A 19,558-nucleotide genomic window follows, 5' to 3' on the forward strand; every position below is an offset into this window, starting at 1 on the left:
AGCCCAAAGCGATGCAAACAAACAACGGTCAAAGGTCGCTTCCAACTCAAAATGGGATCACGTGGCGTGAGATCTAACTACTCACTGGTCGTGATGCTGCCATTAAATCATTCCATTGGAAGGAAACCGAACAACACGCACTGCAGCGCACGTTCCAAAAAGTAGCTAGTGCAATGATCATTCTAGGCATAAAACGCCCTCCGTAATCCCATCACTTCACTCCAATCTGAAAGAACATGCAGTCATGGCAAACAGTTTTAAAAGTGCATTGATACTGTAGGTATGAATCAATATGCATGAAAATAGCTCAAGCATGATAAGCGTGATATGCGACGCAACATCAGACAAGTAGCAAATTGACGAGACAGAGAGATAGATAGATAGATGATAGATGATAGAGTGGAATCGTGTAATCTCTTTAACCCGTTGAAAAAAGTCAATCAACAATATATTATGCGCAACTGGCATATGCCTAAATCTAAGGTGTTCAGACAACGTCATTGCCTATGAGTTGGATAAGGAATCTCAATAACACGGTTTCAAGGACAAAAAAGGTGTAGTCAAAAATTACGTTTGAAATAATTAGGTGACTTATTTGAGAAAAGTCGATGCACTATTTATAATTGGGTTATTCATATGGGGTGTCCCAATTAAGTCAATATAGCAATTAAAACATTTGTTTATGAACAGCATGGGTTGCAGTTTGGACAAACAAAAACAGTTGTTTCTATTCTCCATAACAGACCAATAAAAACGCCGTCAACATGAGAAGACAAGAAATTCGGATTAAAGAGATGAAACACATTTCAGCACCAAGGACAGAGCAACTCAAACCCGCATGCAGTAGGAGTAGTAGTCTAAAAAAGCCCGCCTACACATGATCCGCGGTAAGACAGAATACAAATAGCTGGAGATAACTATTATATGGATGGGGGGGTCAGAATAACAAGCAGACTAATCCTTGATTGATACACATTGAGCACTGAATTAGCTCTCAAGGCAAAGTGCAGACCAGAAAATTACATAACAGGGGCAGCGTCTGAGGGAAATATTCACCTACACCTACTGGTAAGTTTCAAAAGAGCCTCGAAAAGTTTGATAAATCTTGCTCAATAGAAATCTGAAACCTGCTCCTACCTCTGGGGAACCATCAGAATCTCCAAACGCCTCAGCAAAGTCAGATGGACTTTTCCTCAGAGTCTGGTCAGCTGGCAGCGTGTTGTCATTGTAAGATGTCACGAACTTGAAGTCACTGGTTCTGGAACCTGTTGTCAAGTAGGCGTCATAATTGTAAGTGCTGCGTAAAGTTCCTGTGCCGTCAACATCTGCGTAATTGGGAGGGAGATACGCGCTGGGGATGGCGACCGCTCCGTCAAACAACAGTCTGGGCTTTCTGCTGCGACAGAACCTCACACCCAGGATGACAATAATGAAGGTCAGGAAAAAGGTGGAGACGGACACCAGCGCGATGATCAGATAAGAGGTCAGCTTGGAGTTGCTCTCATCATGCGACATATCCTTCAGTTCTGGCACTTCAGCCAAGTTATCAGAAATAAGTAAATACATGGAACAGGTGGCAGAGAGAGAGGGCTGTCCGTTATCTTTCACTGACACAATAAGGTTCTGTTTCATGCTGTCAGATTCAGAAATGTCCCGCTGTGTCCTGATCTCTCCGCTGTGGAGACCAATAGTGAAAAGTCCCGGATCAGTGGATTTGACTATATGATAGGACAGCCAGGCGTTCTGTCCGGAGTCCCCGTCCACAGCTATCACCTTGGACACCAGAGAGCCTCCGTGCGCAGCTTTGGGGACCAGCTCGGTCATGAAGGAGTTGCCCTCCGGGGCGGGGTACAGTATCTGAGGAGAGTTGTCATTCACATCCGTAATGAAGACACTGACGGTCACGTTGCTGCTGAGCGGAGGAGAACCGTTGTCTCTGGCCATCACGTGGACTTTAAAGCTCCTGAACTGTTCATAATCAAACGGCCTCACAGCGTGGATCACCCCCGTGTCTCCGTTAACGGACAGATAGGAGGCCACCGGGGCACCGTTCACCTCTCCAGGTAAAATAGAATAAATCACTGTACCGTTTTGTCTCCAGTCTGGGTCTCGAGCAGTAACAGAGCATAACGTGGAGCCAGGTTTGTTATTTTCAGTCACGTGGGCGCTGTAGGACTGTTCCTCAAACACAGGTGGGTTGTCGTTGACGTCAGCAACAGATAACTGAACAGTTTTAGAGGAGGACAGAGGAGGAGAGCCCTCGTCGGTGGCAGTGATTGTAATGTTGTAATCAGACACTAGTTCACGGTCCAGTTGGCCCGTGGTCACCAGAGAATAATAGTTTTTGATGGAGGGAACCAACTTAAAGGGGGCGTTTTGTTGAATGGAGCAGCGGACCTGTTTGTTATTCTCAGAGTCTCTATCCTGCACGTTAATGATGCCCACCTCTGTACCAGGTGACACGTTCTCTGGTATAGGATTAGTCAGAGATTTTAGATTTATCACCGGGGCGTTGTCATTTATATCCGTAATCTCAATTATTAATGTTGCGTATGACGTCAATCCAAGACCATCTTTAGCGCTAATCTGCATTTCATATGACGACTCTTTTTCAAAATCAATAGATCCAGTCACCCTAACTTCTCCTGTTTTAGGGTTTAGTGAAAATACATTGCTATTTCCATCAGAAACATGATCAAACCCATAGGTAACTTCGCCATTCACACCCTCGTCTGCATCAGTAGCACTGACTGTAAGCACTACAGTATCAAGGGGAGAGTTTTCAGGCAAGCTGGCTTTATAAACGGCCTGGCTAAACACCGGTACATTATCATTAGCATCCAGTACAGCGACGCGTATGACTACAGTGCCTGATCTCTGAGGAGAACCACCATCTAATGCGGTAAGCAAGAGCATAATCTCTTGTTTTTCCTCCCTGTCTAATTCTTTGTCTAACACTAATTCACTATATTTTCGTCCACCAGCTTTAGTGTTTACATTTAATTTGAAATGGTCATTCTGTTGCAGTGTATAGCCCTGAACACCATTTTCTGCCATGTCTCCATCGTGCGCCTCCGCCAGAAGAAAACGTGCACCCTTGTCTGCTGATTCACGAATTTCAAATTTTTGTAAATCTTCTTTAAACTGCGGCGCGTTGTCATTAATATCTTGAACGCGGATATTAATGCGGTGCAGTTCTAATGGATTTTCCAGAATGAGTTCCTGTTTCAAAACACACGATGCCTTTTTCGCACAAAGCCCTTCTCTGTCAATCCTTTCATGGACAGTCAGGTCTCCGGTATTTAGATTAAGAGCACAATACTGAACGTTATTACCTTCAATATCAATACGGGCTTTGCGAGCAGACAGTCTGCCCACTTCAAGTCCTAGATCCTTGGCTATATTCCCAATCACAGATCCTCGTTTCATCTCCTCTGGAATAGAGTAGCTCACGTCTCCATAGGCAGAGTGCAAAATAAGAAAAATAAACGCAATGCCATGACGGTGTAGCGCAGATCTAATGTGCCTCATCATTCCAATGAAGTCACACAATAGATTCAAGTCTGCTTCTCGATGTATTCCAAAAGATATCACTGATATTTTCTTGTTTTGTTATCCAATAAACAAAAGTATGTTGCGTTTATGTGAAGCGTCCTCGCTCAAATGCAGCACAGTACCAGAATTTCGCTTTGTATTCGCCCACGCCAATCGGTGGAGGGTGGCTGCTTCCTACCTTAGTTGGTACATAGCGACACCACGAGTATTTTTCAGATATAACACTGCAATGTCTGATTTTTATAGAATAAATGAAACACCTCCGGCGGTATGAGAACCCTTTGAAGCCATTGAATCTAAGCCGAATGGAAAATTAGCTTTGCTTTATATATACCACTCCCGGTAATATAATACACGCATATACAAATATTTAATCAAAATTGTAATAAAATTATAGAGATGAGACATAAAATCTGTATTAATATTACATTTGAATCCGTAGATAAGAATGGTATTGCTTCAAATTAAATCCAAGAACAGTTAGCTGCAGAGAATTTAAATAAAACTACCCAGATAATGAAAGTCTGAGGGTGAAAACAATTCTAAATGTGAGGATGAAAAAATAATTCACCTTCCTATAGATTCAAATTGCCCTTTATCTTACAAATCCATGTTACACTATATTATACTTCGATCCTGCAATTTGATAAACATCGCTGATAACATGATAACACTCGCTTAATGATCCAATTTCATGACAATAGCCTTTGACAAAACATGGCAAATGAAAACATTGTCATAAAACGTATTCAAATGCTTCTTTTTCAATAACCCTCTGAAGGTGGATTCCTTCTTTTCTGATTACACGTCTCCCTTCTTCTCCTCTGCATTGAAAACCCATCCCTTTCCAGAGAGAACCAAAAATGAGGTGCTACTACCAAAACAAAACAAAAAAGATGTCATGGTTGCTCTTTTTCCAGCCTGTGCATGACGTTACAATAAAATCCAGAAACAGTAATGAGCTCAAAATCAATATTTATCTAACGAGCCAAGTTCATCATGTCGGTTTAAAAAAACAAAGAAAGAAAAAACTTGGAGCATAGCTTGAAAAAATATATGCAATATAAAAGGAAAATGACGTCAACATCAGAAGTCAATGTCGGCCTATTGCGAAAATGGATGAAGAAACCAAGCACATTTCAGCACCAAGGACAGAGACATACAGGCAGACAGGCAGGCGCGCGTCGAGGGAGAGATTGATCGACTGAAAGAACAAATTATGAAACGGACTAGACTCCTATTAGCACACCGGCGGGTAAATTGTTACGGAAAGAGAGGTTTTAGACGTTTCAGCACCAAGGACAGGGCCACAATAAAACAGATTAGTGAATTATTCCAAGACAAAGTGCATATAGCTGGATATTATAAAACGTCAAACATGTCACAATGACAAGCAGACAATTGATAAAAATGTCCCACTTGGATTAGCTTGGATTAAAATATTAATAATATTAATACAAAAAATCAACAACAAAACAACAAAACAAAACAAAAGGAGGGGAACTGAGACTAGCTGATGCAACACGTTCCGCAATTAGGTCATTAGCCATTCCAAGCATACGGGCTACATTTTTATGAACATCGTATAGGACAAACAAATAAATTGTTTCTAATCGGGGTGAGTTAATGCAAAATTGAATTGGCTGAGCAGGTTTGACAAAAAAAAATTCAATTTTGAAACATGTTCCTACCTCTGGGGAACCATCAGAATCTCCAAACGCCTCAGCAAAATCAGATGGACTTTTTCTCAGAGTCTGGTCAGCTGGCAGCGTGTTATCATTGTAAGAGCTGACGAACTTGAAGTCACTGGTTCTAGAACCTGTTGTCAAGTAGGCGTCATAATTGTAAGTGCTGCATAAAGTTCCTGTGCCATCAACATCTGCGTAATTGGGAGGGAGATAAGCGCTGGGGATGGCGACTGCTCCGTCAAACAACAGTCTGGGCTTTCTCCTGCGACAAAACCTCACACCCAGGATGACAATAATGAAGGTCAGGAAAAAGGTGGAGACGGACACCAGCGCGATGATCAGATAAGAGGTCAGCTTGGAGTTGCTCTCATCATAAGACATATCCTTCAGTTCTGGCACTTCAGCCAAGTTATCAGAAATAAGTAAATACATGGAACAGGTGGCAGAGAGAGAGGGCTGTCCGTTATCTTTCACTGACACAATAAGGTTCTGTTTCATGCTGTCAGATTCAGAAATGTCCCGCTGTGTCCTAATCTCTCCGCTGTGGAGACCAATAGTGAAAAGTCCCGGATCAGTGGATTTGACTATATGATAGGACAGCCAGGCGTTCTGTCCGGAGTCCCCGTCCACCGCTATCACCTTGGACACCAGAGAGCCTCCGTGCGCAGCTTTGGGGACCAGCTCGGTCATGAAGGAGTTGCCTTCCGGGGCGGGGTACAGTATCTGAGGGGAGTTGTCATTCACATCCGTTATGAAGACACTGACGGTCACGTTGCTGCTGAGCGGGGGAGAACCGTTGTCTCTGGCCATCACGTGGACTTTAAAGCTCCTGAACTGTTCATAATCAAACGCCCTCACAGCGTGGATCACCCCCGTGTCTCCGTTAACGGACAGATAGGAGGACACCGGGGCACCGTTTACCTCTCCAGGTAAAAGAGAATAAATCACTGTACCGTTTTGTCTCCAGTCTGGGTCTCGAGCAGTAACGGAGCATAAAGTGGAGCCAGGTTTGTTATTTTCAGTCACGTGGGCGCTGTAGGACTGTTCCTCAAACACAGGTGGGTTGTCGTTGACGTCAGCAACAGATAATTGAACAGTTTTAGAGGAGGACAGAGGAGGAGAGCCCTCGTCGGTGACAGTGATTGTAATGTTGTAATCAGACACTAGTTCACGGTCCAGTTGGGCCGTGGTCACCAGAGAATAGTAGTTTTTGATGGAAGGAACCAACTTAAAAGGGACGTTTTGCTGAATGGAGCAGCGGACCTGTCGGTTATTGTCAGAGTCTCTATCCTGTACGTTAATGATGCCCACCTCTGTACCAGGTGACACATTCTCTGGTATGGGGTTAGTGACTGATTTCAGATATATCACGGGGGCGTTGTCATTTACATCAGTGATATCAATCATTACCCTCGAATCAGATGAAAGCCCATAGCCATCTTTGGCGTCTATGCGCATCTCATATTTAGAATCACTCTCAAAATCGATCGGTCCTATTACTTTTATCTCTCCACTTTTACTGTTCAGTGAGAATACTTTTTTCGCCCTCTCTGAAATGCGACTAAATTCATATGTCACCTCTCCGTTGACTCCCTCATCTGCATCAGTTGCGCTCACAGTAACGACTACAGTGTCTAGAGGATAGTTTTCAGCCAGACTCGCTTTATAAACGGCCTGGCTAAACACTGGGGCGTTATCATTAGCATCCAGTACAGTGACGTGTATAATAGCAGTTCCTGATCTTTGTGGCTTGCCTCCATCAACTGCAACGAGCACTAGATTCAAATCATGTTGTTTTTCTCTGTCTAGCTCTTTGTCTAACACCAACTCAACGTTCTTAGACCCACCAGTATCGCCACGAACAGACAAAATAAAATTGTCATTATTTTGTAAACTGTACAGCTGAACCGCATTTTGCCCGATGTCAGCGTCATGTGCCTCGTTAACTCGATATCGAGCTCCTTTGACAGCTGATTCTCTTATTTCCAGTTTGATTGTATCCTTTGGGAAAATGGGTGAATTATCATTTACATCCTGGATAAGCAGTGAAATGCGATGCAGCTCCAAAGGGTTCTCTAGGACCAATTCGAATTTAAGCATACAAGAAACCTTCTCTCCACACAGCTCCTCTCTGTCAATCCTTTCTCCGACGACAAAACTCCCCGTTCTTAAATCAATTTGACAAAAACGCTTGTAGTCTTCCTCAGTATCAATACGGGCCTTACGAGCAGACATTCTCCCATTGTCCAGCCCAAGATCCTTCGCTATATTTCCAATAATGGATCCACGTTTCATCTCCTCCGGAATAGAATAGCTCAGGTCTCCAGTGGTAAATTGGACGAGGAGAGCAAAGCCGCAGACAAGGCCCAGCAACAATTTTCTTTTGTGTCCCATTGTTTCTCAGGAACCGAGAGCTATCCTAAACGCTATATTATTCCAGAATTGCTCTTGCAAAGAAGGGTATTATATCTCCATAATCAAATGAAAGGGTATTGGTAAAAGCCATGCACCTTTCAACGTTTCTACAGCAATGGCACATTTGCTTTTTCGACCATACTCTATAATATTGCAGTGGGTGGAGACGTGAACTGTCTCATATCAGCAAGTGAACAGCGACCCCATGGGTTTAGTACACATATTACACATCAATTTTGATTAATCAACACAAGTTGCAATATAGTTTATATCACGATCCAATCCAAACCCAACTGGCTATTTATTGCAATAGTCATGTAGAAACATGTACAATAAGCAAAAACAGATTAAAAACAACATCATAATAAGTAATCAGTGTGAAACGTTTGACCTTGAAACACTCCCAGAGTTAACACAGCTTTCAGCACCATGGACAGAGACTCAACTGAAAGTAGTCATTGGTCATTGCCACACTTGTTTCAACCAACTGTTATTTTGACTGAACACCTGACTGAATAGCCAACTTTGAAAACCATCAAATGTTTTCACTAAACTATAAAAATGAGAAATACAAGGTATTAAAATATTCACAACTGATAACAGGAAAAATGTATTCCTCCATTTAGCATCTCGAGGTATATTAGCCCACTGACAAGTTCACTGTTCAAATCGAAACTCTATCACAGTTATCAATAGTGTGTGTGTGTGTGTGTGTGTGTGTGTGTGTGTGTGTGTGTGTGTGTGTGTGTGTGTGTGTGTGTGTGTGTGTGTGTGTGTGTGTGTGTGTGTGTGTGTGTGTGTGTGTGTGTGTGTGTGTGTGTGTGAGAGAGAGAGAGAGAGAGAGAGAGAGAGAGAGAGAGAGAGAAATCATTCTGAAATAAGACAAATAGAAATGGAAACAGCGACTGTCAGAATGAATGACATGAGATAACTCAGTGAACTCCTCAGAGTCTTTGAATCTTCCAGTAGTGGCATGTCTGAGAGGAAAGATGGGCCATGTGATCTTGTTGTCCCCATCTGATCAGATTTTAGCATTTGTGATGACCCTCCCACTCTCCTGTCTTGCAGGAGCCTGGTGTTGGGGTCGTTAGGCTGATTGAGTGCACCTCTGCCCGGGGTACTCTTTGGGCTTTAAACCTGACAAAGCCTGCAGACTTAATGGTCTGCAAGCTTTGTCAGGTTGAAAAATACTGAAAATCTGCTTTAAATTGAGGCCTACCTCCGGAAACTCCCCTGACTGACAAAACATTTCAGAAAAGTACACAAAGTCAAATGTAAACAACTCCCACTGAAGTCAAAAGCCCTTAAAACAAGCATAAATGCTTACAAACAGCATGGTTCAGAGACAAACCAAACTGGTTACTTGTATACACACAGGGGAAAGAGCAATAATAACGTGAATATTTTAAACAAAACTGTAAATTGACTCCTTGTCAAATTGAAATCTAAAACCGACTCCTACCTCTGGGGAACCATCAGAATCTCCGAATGCCTCAGCAAAGTCAGATGGACTTTTCCTCAGAGTCTGGTCAGCAGGCAGTGTGTTGTCATTGTAAGAGCTGACGAACTTGAAGTCACTGGTTCTAGAACCCGTTGTCAAGTAGGCGTCATAATTGTAAGTACTGCGTAAAGTTCCTGTGCCATCAACCTCTGCGTAATTGGGAGGGAGATAAGCGCTGGGGATGGCGACCGCTCCGTCAAACAACAGTCTGGGCTTTCTCCTGCGACAAAACCTCACACCCAGGATGACAATAATGAAGGTCAGGAAAAAGGTGGAGATGGACACCAGCGCGATGATCAGATAAGAGGTCAGCTTGGAGTTGCTCTCATCATAAGACATATCCTTCAGTTCTGGCACTTCAGCCAAGTTATCAGAAATAAGTAAATACATGGAACAGGTGGCAGAGAGAGAGGGCTGTCCGTTATCTTTCACAGACACAATAAGGTTCTGTTTCATGCTGTCAGATTCAGAAATGTCCCGCTGTGTCCTGATCTCTCCGCTGTGGAGACCAATAGTGAAAAGTCCCGGATCAGTGGATTTGACTATATGATAGGACAGCCAGGCTTTCTGTCCGGAGTCCGCGTCCACCGCTATCACCTTGGACACCAGAGAGCCTCCGTGCGCAGCTTTGGGGACCAGCTCGGTCATGAAGGAGTTGCCTTCCGGGGCGGGGTACAGTATCTGAGGAGAGTTGTCATTCAAATCCGTTATGAAGACACTGACGGTCACGTTGCTGCTGAGCGGAGGAGAACCGTTGTCTCTGGCCATCACGTGGACTTTAAAGTTCCTAAACTGTTCATAATCAAACGACCTCACAGCGTGGATCACCCCTGTGTCTCCGTTAACGGACAGATAGGAGGCCACCGGGGCACCGTTCACCTCTCCAGGTAAAAGAGAATAAATCACTGTACCATTTTGTCTCCAATCTGGGTCTCGAGCAGTAACGGAGCATAAAGTGGAGCCAGGTTTGTTATTTTCAGTCACGTAGGCGCTGTAGGACTGTTCCTCAAACACAGGTGGGTTGTCGTTGACGTCAGCAACAGATAACTGAACAGTTTTAGAGGAGGACAGAGGAGGAGAGCCCTCGTCGGTGGCAGTGATTGTAATGTTGTAATCAAACACTAGTTCACGGTCCAGTTGGCCCGTGGTCACCAGAGAATAATAATTTTTGATGGAGGGAACCAGTTTAAAAGGGACATTTTGCATAATAGTGCAGTGTACATTTTGGTTATTTTCAGAGTCTGCATCCTGCACGTTAATGATGGCCACCTCTGTACCAGGTGACACATTCTCTGGGATGGGATTAGTCAAAGATTTCAAATAGATTACAGGTGTGTTGTCATTTACATCAGTGATCTCAATATTTACCGTTGTGTATGATGATAACCCTAAACCATCCTTTGCTTTAATGCGCAATTCATATGTTGTAACAGTTTCAAAATCAATGGTACCCTTAACTCTGATTTTTCCTGTTTTACGGTCAATACTAAAAACATTCCTTACATCCTCTGAAACATGCCCGAAACAATATGGATGGATTCTTCATTAAATTGCGGGGAGTTGTCGTTTATATCTTGAACATGCAGACTGAAACGATGCAGCTCCAGAGGATTCTCCAACACAAGTTCATGTTTTATAACACACGAGGCCTTTTTCGCACAAAGCCCCTCTCGGTCAATCCTGTCGGCAACTATTAAATCTCCGTTACTGAGGTTGATGTCGCAATACCGTTTGCGATTCCTTTCGGTATCAATACGGGCCTTTCTCGTGGATAGATTGCCCGTCTCCAGGCCGAGATCCTTCGCTATATTCCCAATAACAGATCCGCGTTTCATCTCCTCTGGAAAAGAATAACTCACATCTCCATATACGCAATGCCACGGGAGCAAGTAAACGAAGCAGCACATGATGGTGAATCCTTTGCGCCCCATTGTAGATTTAAATTTTATAGAGTGGTTTCCACTGAGGTGACCCAATATAAGGGCTCGCTATATGCAATCAACGAAAACCGACAGCTATCCGCACAGCTATTGTGTCTGCAGCCTCGCCAGTCAACAGCAACTCAAGAATGACTGCTTGTATTCGTCTACACATCAGAGAGTGGAGGAATGGGAATTTGTCGTGTAGACAGGGCAGATAGCGACACCGTGAGTGGAGTTAAGAAATAACAGGCAATATAGGCTATTTGTTCCCTGAATCATGATATTAAAAAACAATGAAATCAGTTCTACTTAGATAGATGTATAAACTAGATAGCCTACTCAAACGAATTATTGTAGATATTTATCAAGTAAAACAGCATAATTCCAGGGAATGCATGACGGCAAGTTATTTGGTTGTTGTTGTTGGTTGTTGTTGTTGTTATTGTTGTTGTTGTTGTTGTTAATCATCATCATAATCATTATTATTATTATTATTATTATTATTGTTATTATTGTTATTATTATTATTATTATTATTATTATTATTATTATTATTATTGTCATTATTGCAATTATTAGTAGTAATATAGTTGTTGTTGTTGTAGTAGTAGTAGTAGTAGTAGTAGTACTAGTAGTAGTTGCTATTTATTTATTTATTTATTTATCTATTTATCTATTTATTTATTTATTTATTTATTCATTTATTTTACTTTTAACTGTTATCAAAACGCAATCAATTACTTGTCCTGTTATAATCAGGTCTTGTTTAGACTGCAGGAGATTCGTATGCGCAAGGAAAGAGAACCATTATCGTGGATGACATTTTATTTATCCGAAGCCCAAAGCGCTCCAAACACACAACGGTCAGAGGTCGCTTCCAACTCAAAATGGGATCACGTGGCGTGAGATCTAACTACTCACTGGTCGTGATGCTGCCATTAAATCCTTCCATTGGAAGGAAACCGAACAACACGCACTGCAGCGCACGTTCCAAAAAGTAGCTATAGTGCAATGATCATTCTAGGCATAAAACGCCCTCCGTAATCCCATCACTTCACTCCAATCTGAAAGAACATGCAGTCATGGCAAACAGTTTTAAAAGTGCATTGATACTGTAGGTATGAATCAATATGCATGAAAATAGCTCAAGCATGATAAGCGTGATATGCGACGCAACATCAGACAAGTAGCAAATTGACGAGACAGAGAGATAGATAGATAGATGATAGATAGATAGATAGATAGATAGATAGATAGATAGATAGATAGATAGATAGATAGATAGATAGATAGATAGATAGATAGATAGATAGATAGAGTGGAATCGTGGAATCCCTTTAAGCCGTTGAAAAAAGTAAATCAACAATATGCACAACTGGCATATGCCTAAATCTAAGGTGTTCAGACAACGTCATTGCCTATGAGTTGGATAAGGAATCTCAATAACACGGTTTCAAGGACAAAAAAGGTGTAGTCAAAAATTACGTTTGAAATAATTAGGTGACTTATTTGAGAAAAGTCGATGCACTGTTTATAATTGGGTTATTCATAAGGGGTGTCCCAATTAAGTCAATATAGCAATTAAAACATTTGTTTATGAACAGCATGGTTTGGAGTTTGGACAAACAAAAACAGTTGTTTCTATTCACCATACAGTAACAGACCAATAAAAACGTCGTCAACATGAGAAGACAAGAAATTCGGATTAAAGAGATGAAACACATTTCAGCACCAAGGATAGAGCAACTCAAAACCGCATGCAGTAGGAGTAGTAGTCTAAAAAAGCCCGCCTACACATGATCCGCGGTAAGACAGAATACAAATAGCTGGAGATAACTATTATATGGATGGGGGGGTCAGAATGACAAGCAGACTAATCCTTGATTGATACACATTGAGCACTGAATTAGCTCTCAAGGCAAAGTGCAGACCACAAAATTACATAACAGGGGCAGCGTCTGAGGGAAATATTCACCTACACCTACTGGTAAGTTTCAAAAGAGCCTCGAAAAGTTTGATAAATCTTGCTCAATAGAAATCTGAAACCTGCTCCTACCTCTGGGGAACCATCAGAATCTCCAAACGCCTCAGCAAAGTCAGATGGACTCTTCCTCAGAGTCTGGTCAGCTGGCAGCGTGTTGTCATTGTAAGATGTCACGAACTTGAAGTCACTGGTTCTGGAACCTGTTGTCAAGTAGGCGTCATAATTGTAAGTGCTGCGTAAAGTTCCTGTGCCGTCAACATCTGCGTAATTGGGAGGGAGATACGCGCTGGGGATGGCGACCGCTCCGTCAAACAACAGTCTGGGCTTTCTGCTGCGACAGAACCTCACACCCAGGATGACAATAATGAAGGTCAGGAAAAAGGTGGAGACGGACACCAGCGCGATGATCAGATAAGAGGTCAGCTTGGAGTTGCTCTCATCATGCGACATATCCTTCAGTTCTGGCACTTCAGCCAAGTTATCAGAAATAAGTAAATACATGGAACAGGTGGCAGAGAGAGAGGGCTGTCCGTTATCTTTCACTGACACAATAAGGTTCTGTTTCATGCTGTCAGATTCAGAAATGTCCCGCTGTGTCCTGATCTCTCCGCTGTGGAGACCAATAGTGAAAAGTCCCGGATCAGTGGATTTGACTATATGATAGGACAGCCAGGCGTTCTGTCCGGAGTCCCCGTCCACAGCTATCACCTTGGACACCAGAGAGCCTCCGTGCGCAGCTTTGGGGACCAGCTCGGTCATGAAGGAGTTGCCCTCCGGGGCGGGGTACAGTATCTGAGGAGAGTTGTCATTCACATCCGTAATGAAGACACTGACGGTCACGTTGCTGCTGAGCGGAGGAGAACCGTTGTCTCTGGCCATCACGTGGACTTTAAAGCTCCTGAACTGTTCATAATCAAACGGCCTCACAGCGTGGATCACCCCCGTGTCTCCGTTAACGGACAGATAGGAGGCCACCGGGGCACCGTTCACCTCTCCAGGTAAAATAGAATAAATCACTGTACCGTTTTGTCTCCAGTCTGGGTCTCGAGCAGTAACAGAGCATAACGTGGAGCCAGGTTTGTTATTTTCAGTCACGTGGGCGCTGTAGGACTGTTCCTCAAACACAGGTGGGTTGTCGTTGACGTCAGCAACAGATAACTGAACAGTTTTAGAGGAGGACAGAGGAGGAGAGCCCTCGTCGGTGGCAGTGATTGTAATGTTGTAATCAGACACTAGTTCACGGTCCAGTTGGCCCGTGGTCACCAGAGAATAATAGTTTTTGATGGAGGGAACCAACTTAAAGGGGGCGTTTTGTTGAATGGAGCAGCGGACCTGTTTGTTATTCTCAGAGTCTCTATCCTGCACGTTAATGATGCCCACCTCTGTACCAGGTGACACGTTCTCTGGTATAGGATTAGTCAGAGATTTTAGATTTATCACCGGGGCGTTGTCATTTATATCCGTAATCTCAATTATTAATGTTGCGTATGACGTCAATCCAAGACCATCTTTAGCGCTAATCTGCATTTCATATGACGACTCTTTTTCAAAATCAATAGATCCAGTCACCCTAACTTCTCCTGTTTTAGGGTTTAGTGAAAATACATTGCTATTTCCATCAGAAACATGATCAAACCCATAGGTAACTTCGCCATTCACACCCTCGTCTGCATCAGTAGCACTGACTGTAAGCACTACAGTATCAAGGGGAGAGTTTTCAGGCAAGCTGGCTTTATAAACGGCCTGGCTAAACACCGGTACATTATCATTAGCATCCAGTACAGCGACGCGTATGACTACAGTGCCTGATCTCTGAGGAGAACCACCATCTAATGCGGTAAGCAAGAGCATAATCTCTTGTTTTTCCTCCCTGTCTAATTCTTTGTCTAACACTAATTCACTATATTTTCGTCCACCAGCTTTAGTGTTTACATTTAATTTGAAATGGTCATTCTGTTGCAGTGTATAGCCCTGAACGCCATTTTCTGCCATGTCTCCATCGTGCGCCTCCGCCAGAAGAAAACGTGCACCCTTGTCTGCTGATTCACGAATTTCAAATTTTTGTAAATCTTCTTTAAACTGCGGCGCGTTGTCATTAATATCTTGAACGCGGATATTAATGCGGTGCAGTTCTAATGGATTTTCCAGAATGAGTTCCTGTTTCAAAACACACGATGCCTTTTTCGCACAAAGCCCTTCTCTGTCAATCCTTTCATGGACAGTCAGGTCTCCGGTATTTAGATTAAGAGCACAATACTGAACGTTATTACCTTCAATATCAATACGGGCTTTGCGAGCAGACAGTCTGCCCACTTCAAGTCCTAGATCCTTGGCTATATTCCCAATCACAGATCCTCGTTTCATCTCCTCTGGAATAGAGTAGCTCACGTCTCCATAGGCAGAGTGCAAAATAAGAAAAATAAACGCAATGCCATGACGGTGTAGCGCAGATCTAATGTGCCTCATCATTCCAATGAAGTCACACAATAGATTCAAGTCTGCTTCTCGATGTATTCCAAAAGATATCACTGATATTTTCTTGTTTTGTTATCCAATAAACAAAAGTATGTTGCGTTTATGTGAAGCGTCCTCGCTCAAATGCAGCACAGTAGCCTACCAGGATTTCGCTTTGTATTCGCCCACGCCAATCGGTGGAGGGTGGCTGCTTCCTACCTTAGTTGGTACATAGCGACACCACGAGTATTTTTCAGATATAACACTGCAATGTCTGATTTTTATAGAATAAATGAAACACCTCCGGCGGTATGAGAACCCTTTGAAGCCATTGAATCTAAGCCGAATGGAAAATTAGCTTTGCTTTATATATACCACTCACGGTAATATAATACACGCATATACAAATATTTAATCAAAATTGTAATAAAATTATAGAGATGAGACATAAAATCTGTATTAATATTACATTTGAATCCGTAGATAAGAATGGTATTGCTTCAAATTAAATCCAAGAACAGTTAGCTGCAGAGAATTTAAATAAAACTACCCAGATAATGAAAGTCTGAGGGTGAAAACAATTCTAAATGTGAGGATGAAAAAATAATTCACCTTCCTATAGATTCAAATTGCCCTTTATCTTACAAATCCATGTTACACTATATTATACTTCGATCCTGCAATTTGATAAACATCGCTGATAACATGATAACACTCGCTTAATGATCCAATTTCATGACAATAGCCTTTGACAAAACATGGCAAATGAAAACATTGTCATAAAACGTATTCAAATGCTTCTTTTTCAATAACCCTCTGAAGGTGGATTCCTTCTTTTCTGATTACACGTCTCCCTTCTTCTCCTCTGCATTGAAAACCCATCCCTTTCCAGAGAGAACCAAAAATGAGGTGCTACTACCAAAACAAAACAAAAAAGATGTCATGGTTGCTCTTTTTCCAGCCTGTGCATGACGTTACAATAAAATCCAGAAACAGTAATGAGCTCAAAATCAATATTTATCTAACGAGCCAAGTTCATCATGTCGGTTTAAAAAAACAAAGAAAGAAAAAACTTGGAGCATAGCTTGAAAAAATATATGCAATATAAAAGGAAAATGACGTCAACATCAGAAGTCAATGTCGGCCTATTGCGAAAATGGATGAAGAAACCAAGCACATTTCAGCACCAAGGACAGAGACATACAGGCAGACAGGCAGGCGCGCGTCGAGGGAGAGATTGATCGACTGAAAGAACAAATTATGAAACGGACTAGACTCCTATTAGCACACCGGCGGGTAAATTGTTACGGAAAGAGAGGTTTTAGACGTTTCAGCACCAAGGACAGGGCCACAATAAAACAGATTAGTGAATTATTCCAAGACAAAGTGCATATAGCTGGATATTATAAAACGTCAAACATGTCACAATGACAAGCAGACAATTGATAAAAATGTCCCACTTGGATTAGCTTGGATTAAAATATTAATAATATTAATACAAAAAATCAACAACAAAACAACAAAACAAAACAAAAGGAGGGGAACTGAGACTAGCTGATGCAACACGTTCCGCAATTAGGTCATTAGCCATTCCAAGCATACGGGCTACATTTTTATGAACATCGTATAGGACAAACAAATAAATTGTTTCTAATCGGGGTGAGTTAATGCAAAATTGAATTGGCTGAGCAGGTTTGACAAAAAAAAATTCAATTTTGAAACATGTTCCTACCTCTGGGGAACCATCAGAATCTCCAAACGCCTCAGCAAAATCAGATGGACTTTTTCTCAGAGTCTGGTCAGCTGGCAGCGTGTTATCATTGTAAGAGCTGACGAACTTGAAGTCACTGGTTCTAGAACCTGTTGTCAAGTAGGCGTCATAATTGTAAGTGCTGCATAAAGTTCCTGTGCCATCAACATCTGCGTAATTGGGAGGGAGATAAGCGCTGGGGATGGCGACTGCTCCGTCAAACAACAGTCTGGGCTTTCTCCTGCGACAAAACCTCACACCCAGGATGACAATAATGAAGGTCAGGAAAAAGGTGGAGACGGACACCAGCGCGATGATCAGATAAGAGGTCAGCTTGGAGTTGCTCTCATCATAAGACATATCCTTCAGTTCTGGCACTTCAGCCAAGTTATCAGAAATAAGTAAATACATGGAACAGGTGGCAGAGAGAGAGGGCTGTCCGTTATCTTTCACTGACACAATAAGGTTCTGTTTCATGCTGTCAGATTCAGAAATGTCCCGCTGTGTCCTAATCTCTCCGCTGTGGAGACCAATAGTGAAAAGTCCCGGATCAGTGGATTTGACTATATGATAGGACAGCCAGGCGTTCTGTCCGGAGTCCCCGTCCACCGCTATCACCTTGGACACCAGAGAGCCTCCGTGCGCAGCTTTGGGGACCAGCTCGGTCATGAAGGAGTTGCCTTCCGGGGCGGGGTACAGTATCTGAGGGGAGTTGTCATTCACATCCGTTATGAAGACACTGACGGTCACGTTGCTGCTGAGCGGGGGAGAACCGTTGTCTCTGGCCATCACGTGGACTTTAAAGCTCCTGAACTGTTCATAATCAAACGCCCTCACAGCGTGGATCACCCCCGTGTCTCCGTTAACGGACAGATAGGAGGACACCGGGGCACCGTTTACCTCTCCAGGTAAAAGAGAATAAATCACTGTACCGTTTTGTCTCCAGTCTGGGTCTCGAGCAGTAACGGAGCATAAAGTGGAGCCAGGTTTGTTATTTTCAGTCACGTGGGCGCTGTAGGACTGTTCCTCAAACACAGGTGGGTTGTCGTTGACGTCAGCAACAGATAATTGAACAGTTTTAGAGGAGGACAGAGGAGGAGAGCCCTCGTCGGTGACAGTGATTGTAATGTTGTAATCAGACACTAGTTCACGGTCCAGTTGGGCCGTGGTCACCAGAGAATAGTAGTTTTTGATGGAAGGAACCAACTTAAAAGGGACGTTTTGCTGAATGGAGCAGCGGACCTGTCGGTTATTGTCAGAGTCTCTATCCTGTACGTTAATGATGCCCACCTCTGTACCAGGTGACACATTCTCTGGTATGGGGTTAGTGACTGATTTCAGATATATCACGGGGGCGTTGTCATTTACATCAGTGATATCAATCATTACCCTCGAATCAGATGAAAGCCCATAGCCATCTTTGGCGTCTATGCGCATCTCATATTTAGAATCACTCTCAAAATCGATCGGTCCTATTACTTTTATCTCTCCACTTTTACTGTTCAGTGAGAATACTTTTTTCGCCCTCTCTGAAATGCGACTAAATTCATATGTCACCTCTCCGTTGACTCCCTCATCTGCATCAGTTGCGCTCACAGTAACGACTACAGTGTCTAGAGGATAGTTTTCAGCCAGACTCGCTTTATAAACGGCCTGGCTAAACACTGGGGCGTTATCATTAGCATCCAGTACAGTGACGTGTATAATAGCAGTTCCTGATCTTTGTGGCTTGCCTCCATCAACTGCAACGAGCACTAGATTCAAATCATGTTGTTTTTCTCTGTCTAGCTCTTTGTCTAACACCAACTCAACGTTCTTAGACCCACCAGTATCGCCACGAACAGACAAAATAAAATTGTCATTATTTTGTAAACTGTACAGCTGAACCGCATTTTGCCCGATGTCAGCGTCATGTGCCTCGTTAACTCGATATCGAGCTCCTTTGACAGCTGATTCTCTTATTTCCAGTTTGATTGTATCCTTTGGGAAAATGGGTGAATTATCATTTACATCCTGGATAAGCAGTGAAATGCGATGCAGCTCCAAAGGGTTCTCTAGGACCAATTCGAATTTAAGCATACAAGAAACCTTCTCTCCACACAGCTCCTCTCTGTCAATCCTTTCTCCGACGACAAAACTCCCCGTTCTTAAATCAATTTGACAAAAACGCTTGTAGTCTTCCTCAGTATCAATACGGGCCTTACGAGCAGACATTCTCCCATTGTCCAGCCCAAGATCCTTCGCTATATTTCCAATAATGGATCCACGTTTCATCTCCTCCGGAATAGA

General features: G+C 42.8%; 1 protein-coding gene and 3 pseudogenes across 4 annotated transcripts; all 4 read right to left on the minus strand.

Moving 5' to 3' along the window:
• Positions 1-211: 211 nt before the first annotated feature.
• LOC310790057 (protocadherin gamma-A11 pseudogene) lies at positions 212-11,090 on the minus strand (annotated as a pseudogene). The gene is made up of 3 exons: positions 10,788-11,090; positions 1,138-3,222; positions 212-226 (listed from the first exon to the last, which is right to left on the minus strand). The product of its transcript is annotated as a protocadherin gamma-A11 pseudogene (transcript).
• On the minus strand, positions 4,649-7,571 carry LOC310790759 (protocadherin gamma-A11 pseudogene; annotated as a pseudogene). The gene is made up of 2 exons: positions 5,237-7,571; positions 4,649-4,659 (listed from the first exon to the last, which is right to left on the minus strand). The product of its transcript is annotated as a protocadherin gamma-A11 pseudogene (transcript).
• A 1,040-nt stretch (positions 11,091-12,130) lies between the features above and the next one.
• LOC310790058 (protocadherin gamma-A11-like) lies at positions 12,131-15,486 on the minus strand (the record flags this gene model as incomplete). The annotated part of the gene is made up of 2 exons (XM_083651761.1): positions 13,138-15,486; positions 12,131-12,145 (listed from the first exon to the last, which is right to left on the minus strand). The coding sequence occupies exons 1-2, from the start codon at positions 15,427-15,429 to the stop codon at positions 12,131-12,133; spliced, it is 2,307 nt and encodes a 768-aa protein (XP_083507887.1). The 5' UTR covers positions 15,430-15,486.
• A 1,167-nt stretch (positions 15,487-16,653) lies between these two features.
• LOC310790059 (protocadherin gamma-A11 pseudogene) lies at positions 16,654-19,543 on the minus strand (annotated as a pseudogene). The gene is made up of 2 exons: positions 17,242-19,543; positions 16,654-16,664 (listed from the first exon to the last, which is right to left on the minus strand). The product of its transcript is annotated as a protocadherin gamma-A11 pseudogene (transcript).
• Between the last annotated feature and the right edge of the window lie 15 nt (positions 19,544-19,558).

This window comes from Poromitra crassiceps, assembly GCF_964638095.1.
Source record: "Poromitra crassiceps genome assembly, chromosome: 15".
Lineage (NCBI taxonomy): Eukaryota > Metazoa > Chordata > Actinopteri > Beryciformes > Melamphaidae > Poromitra > Poromitra crassiceps.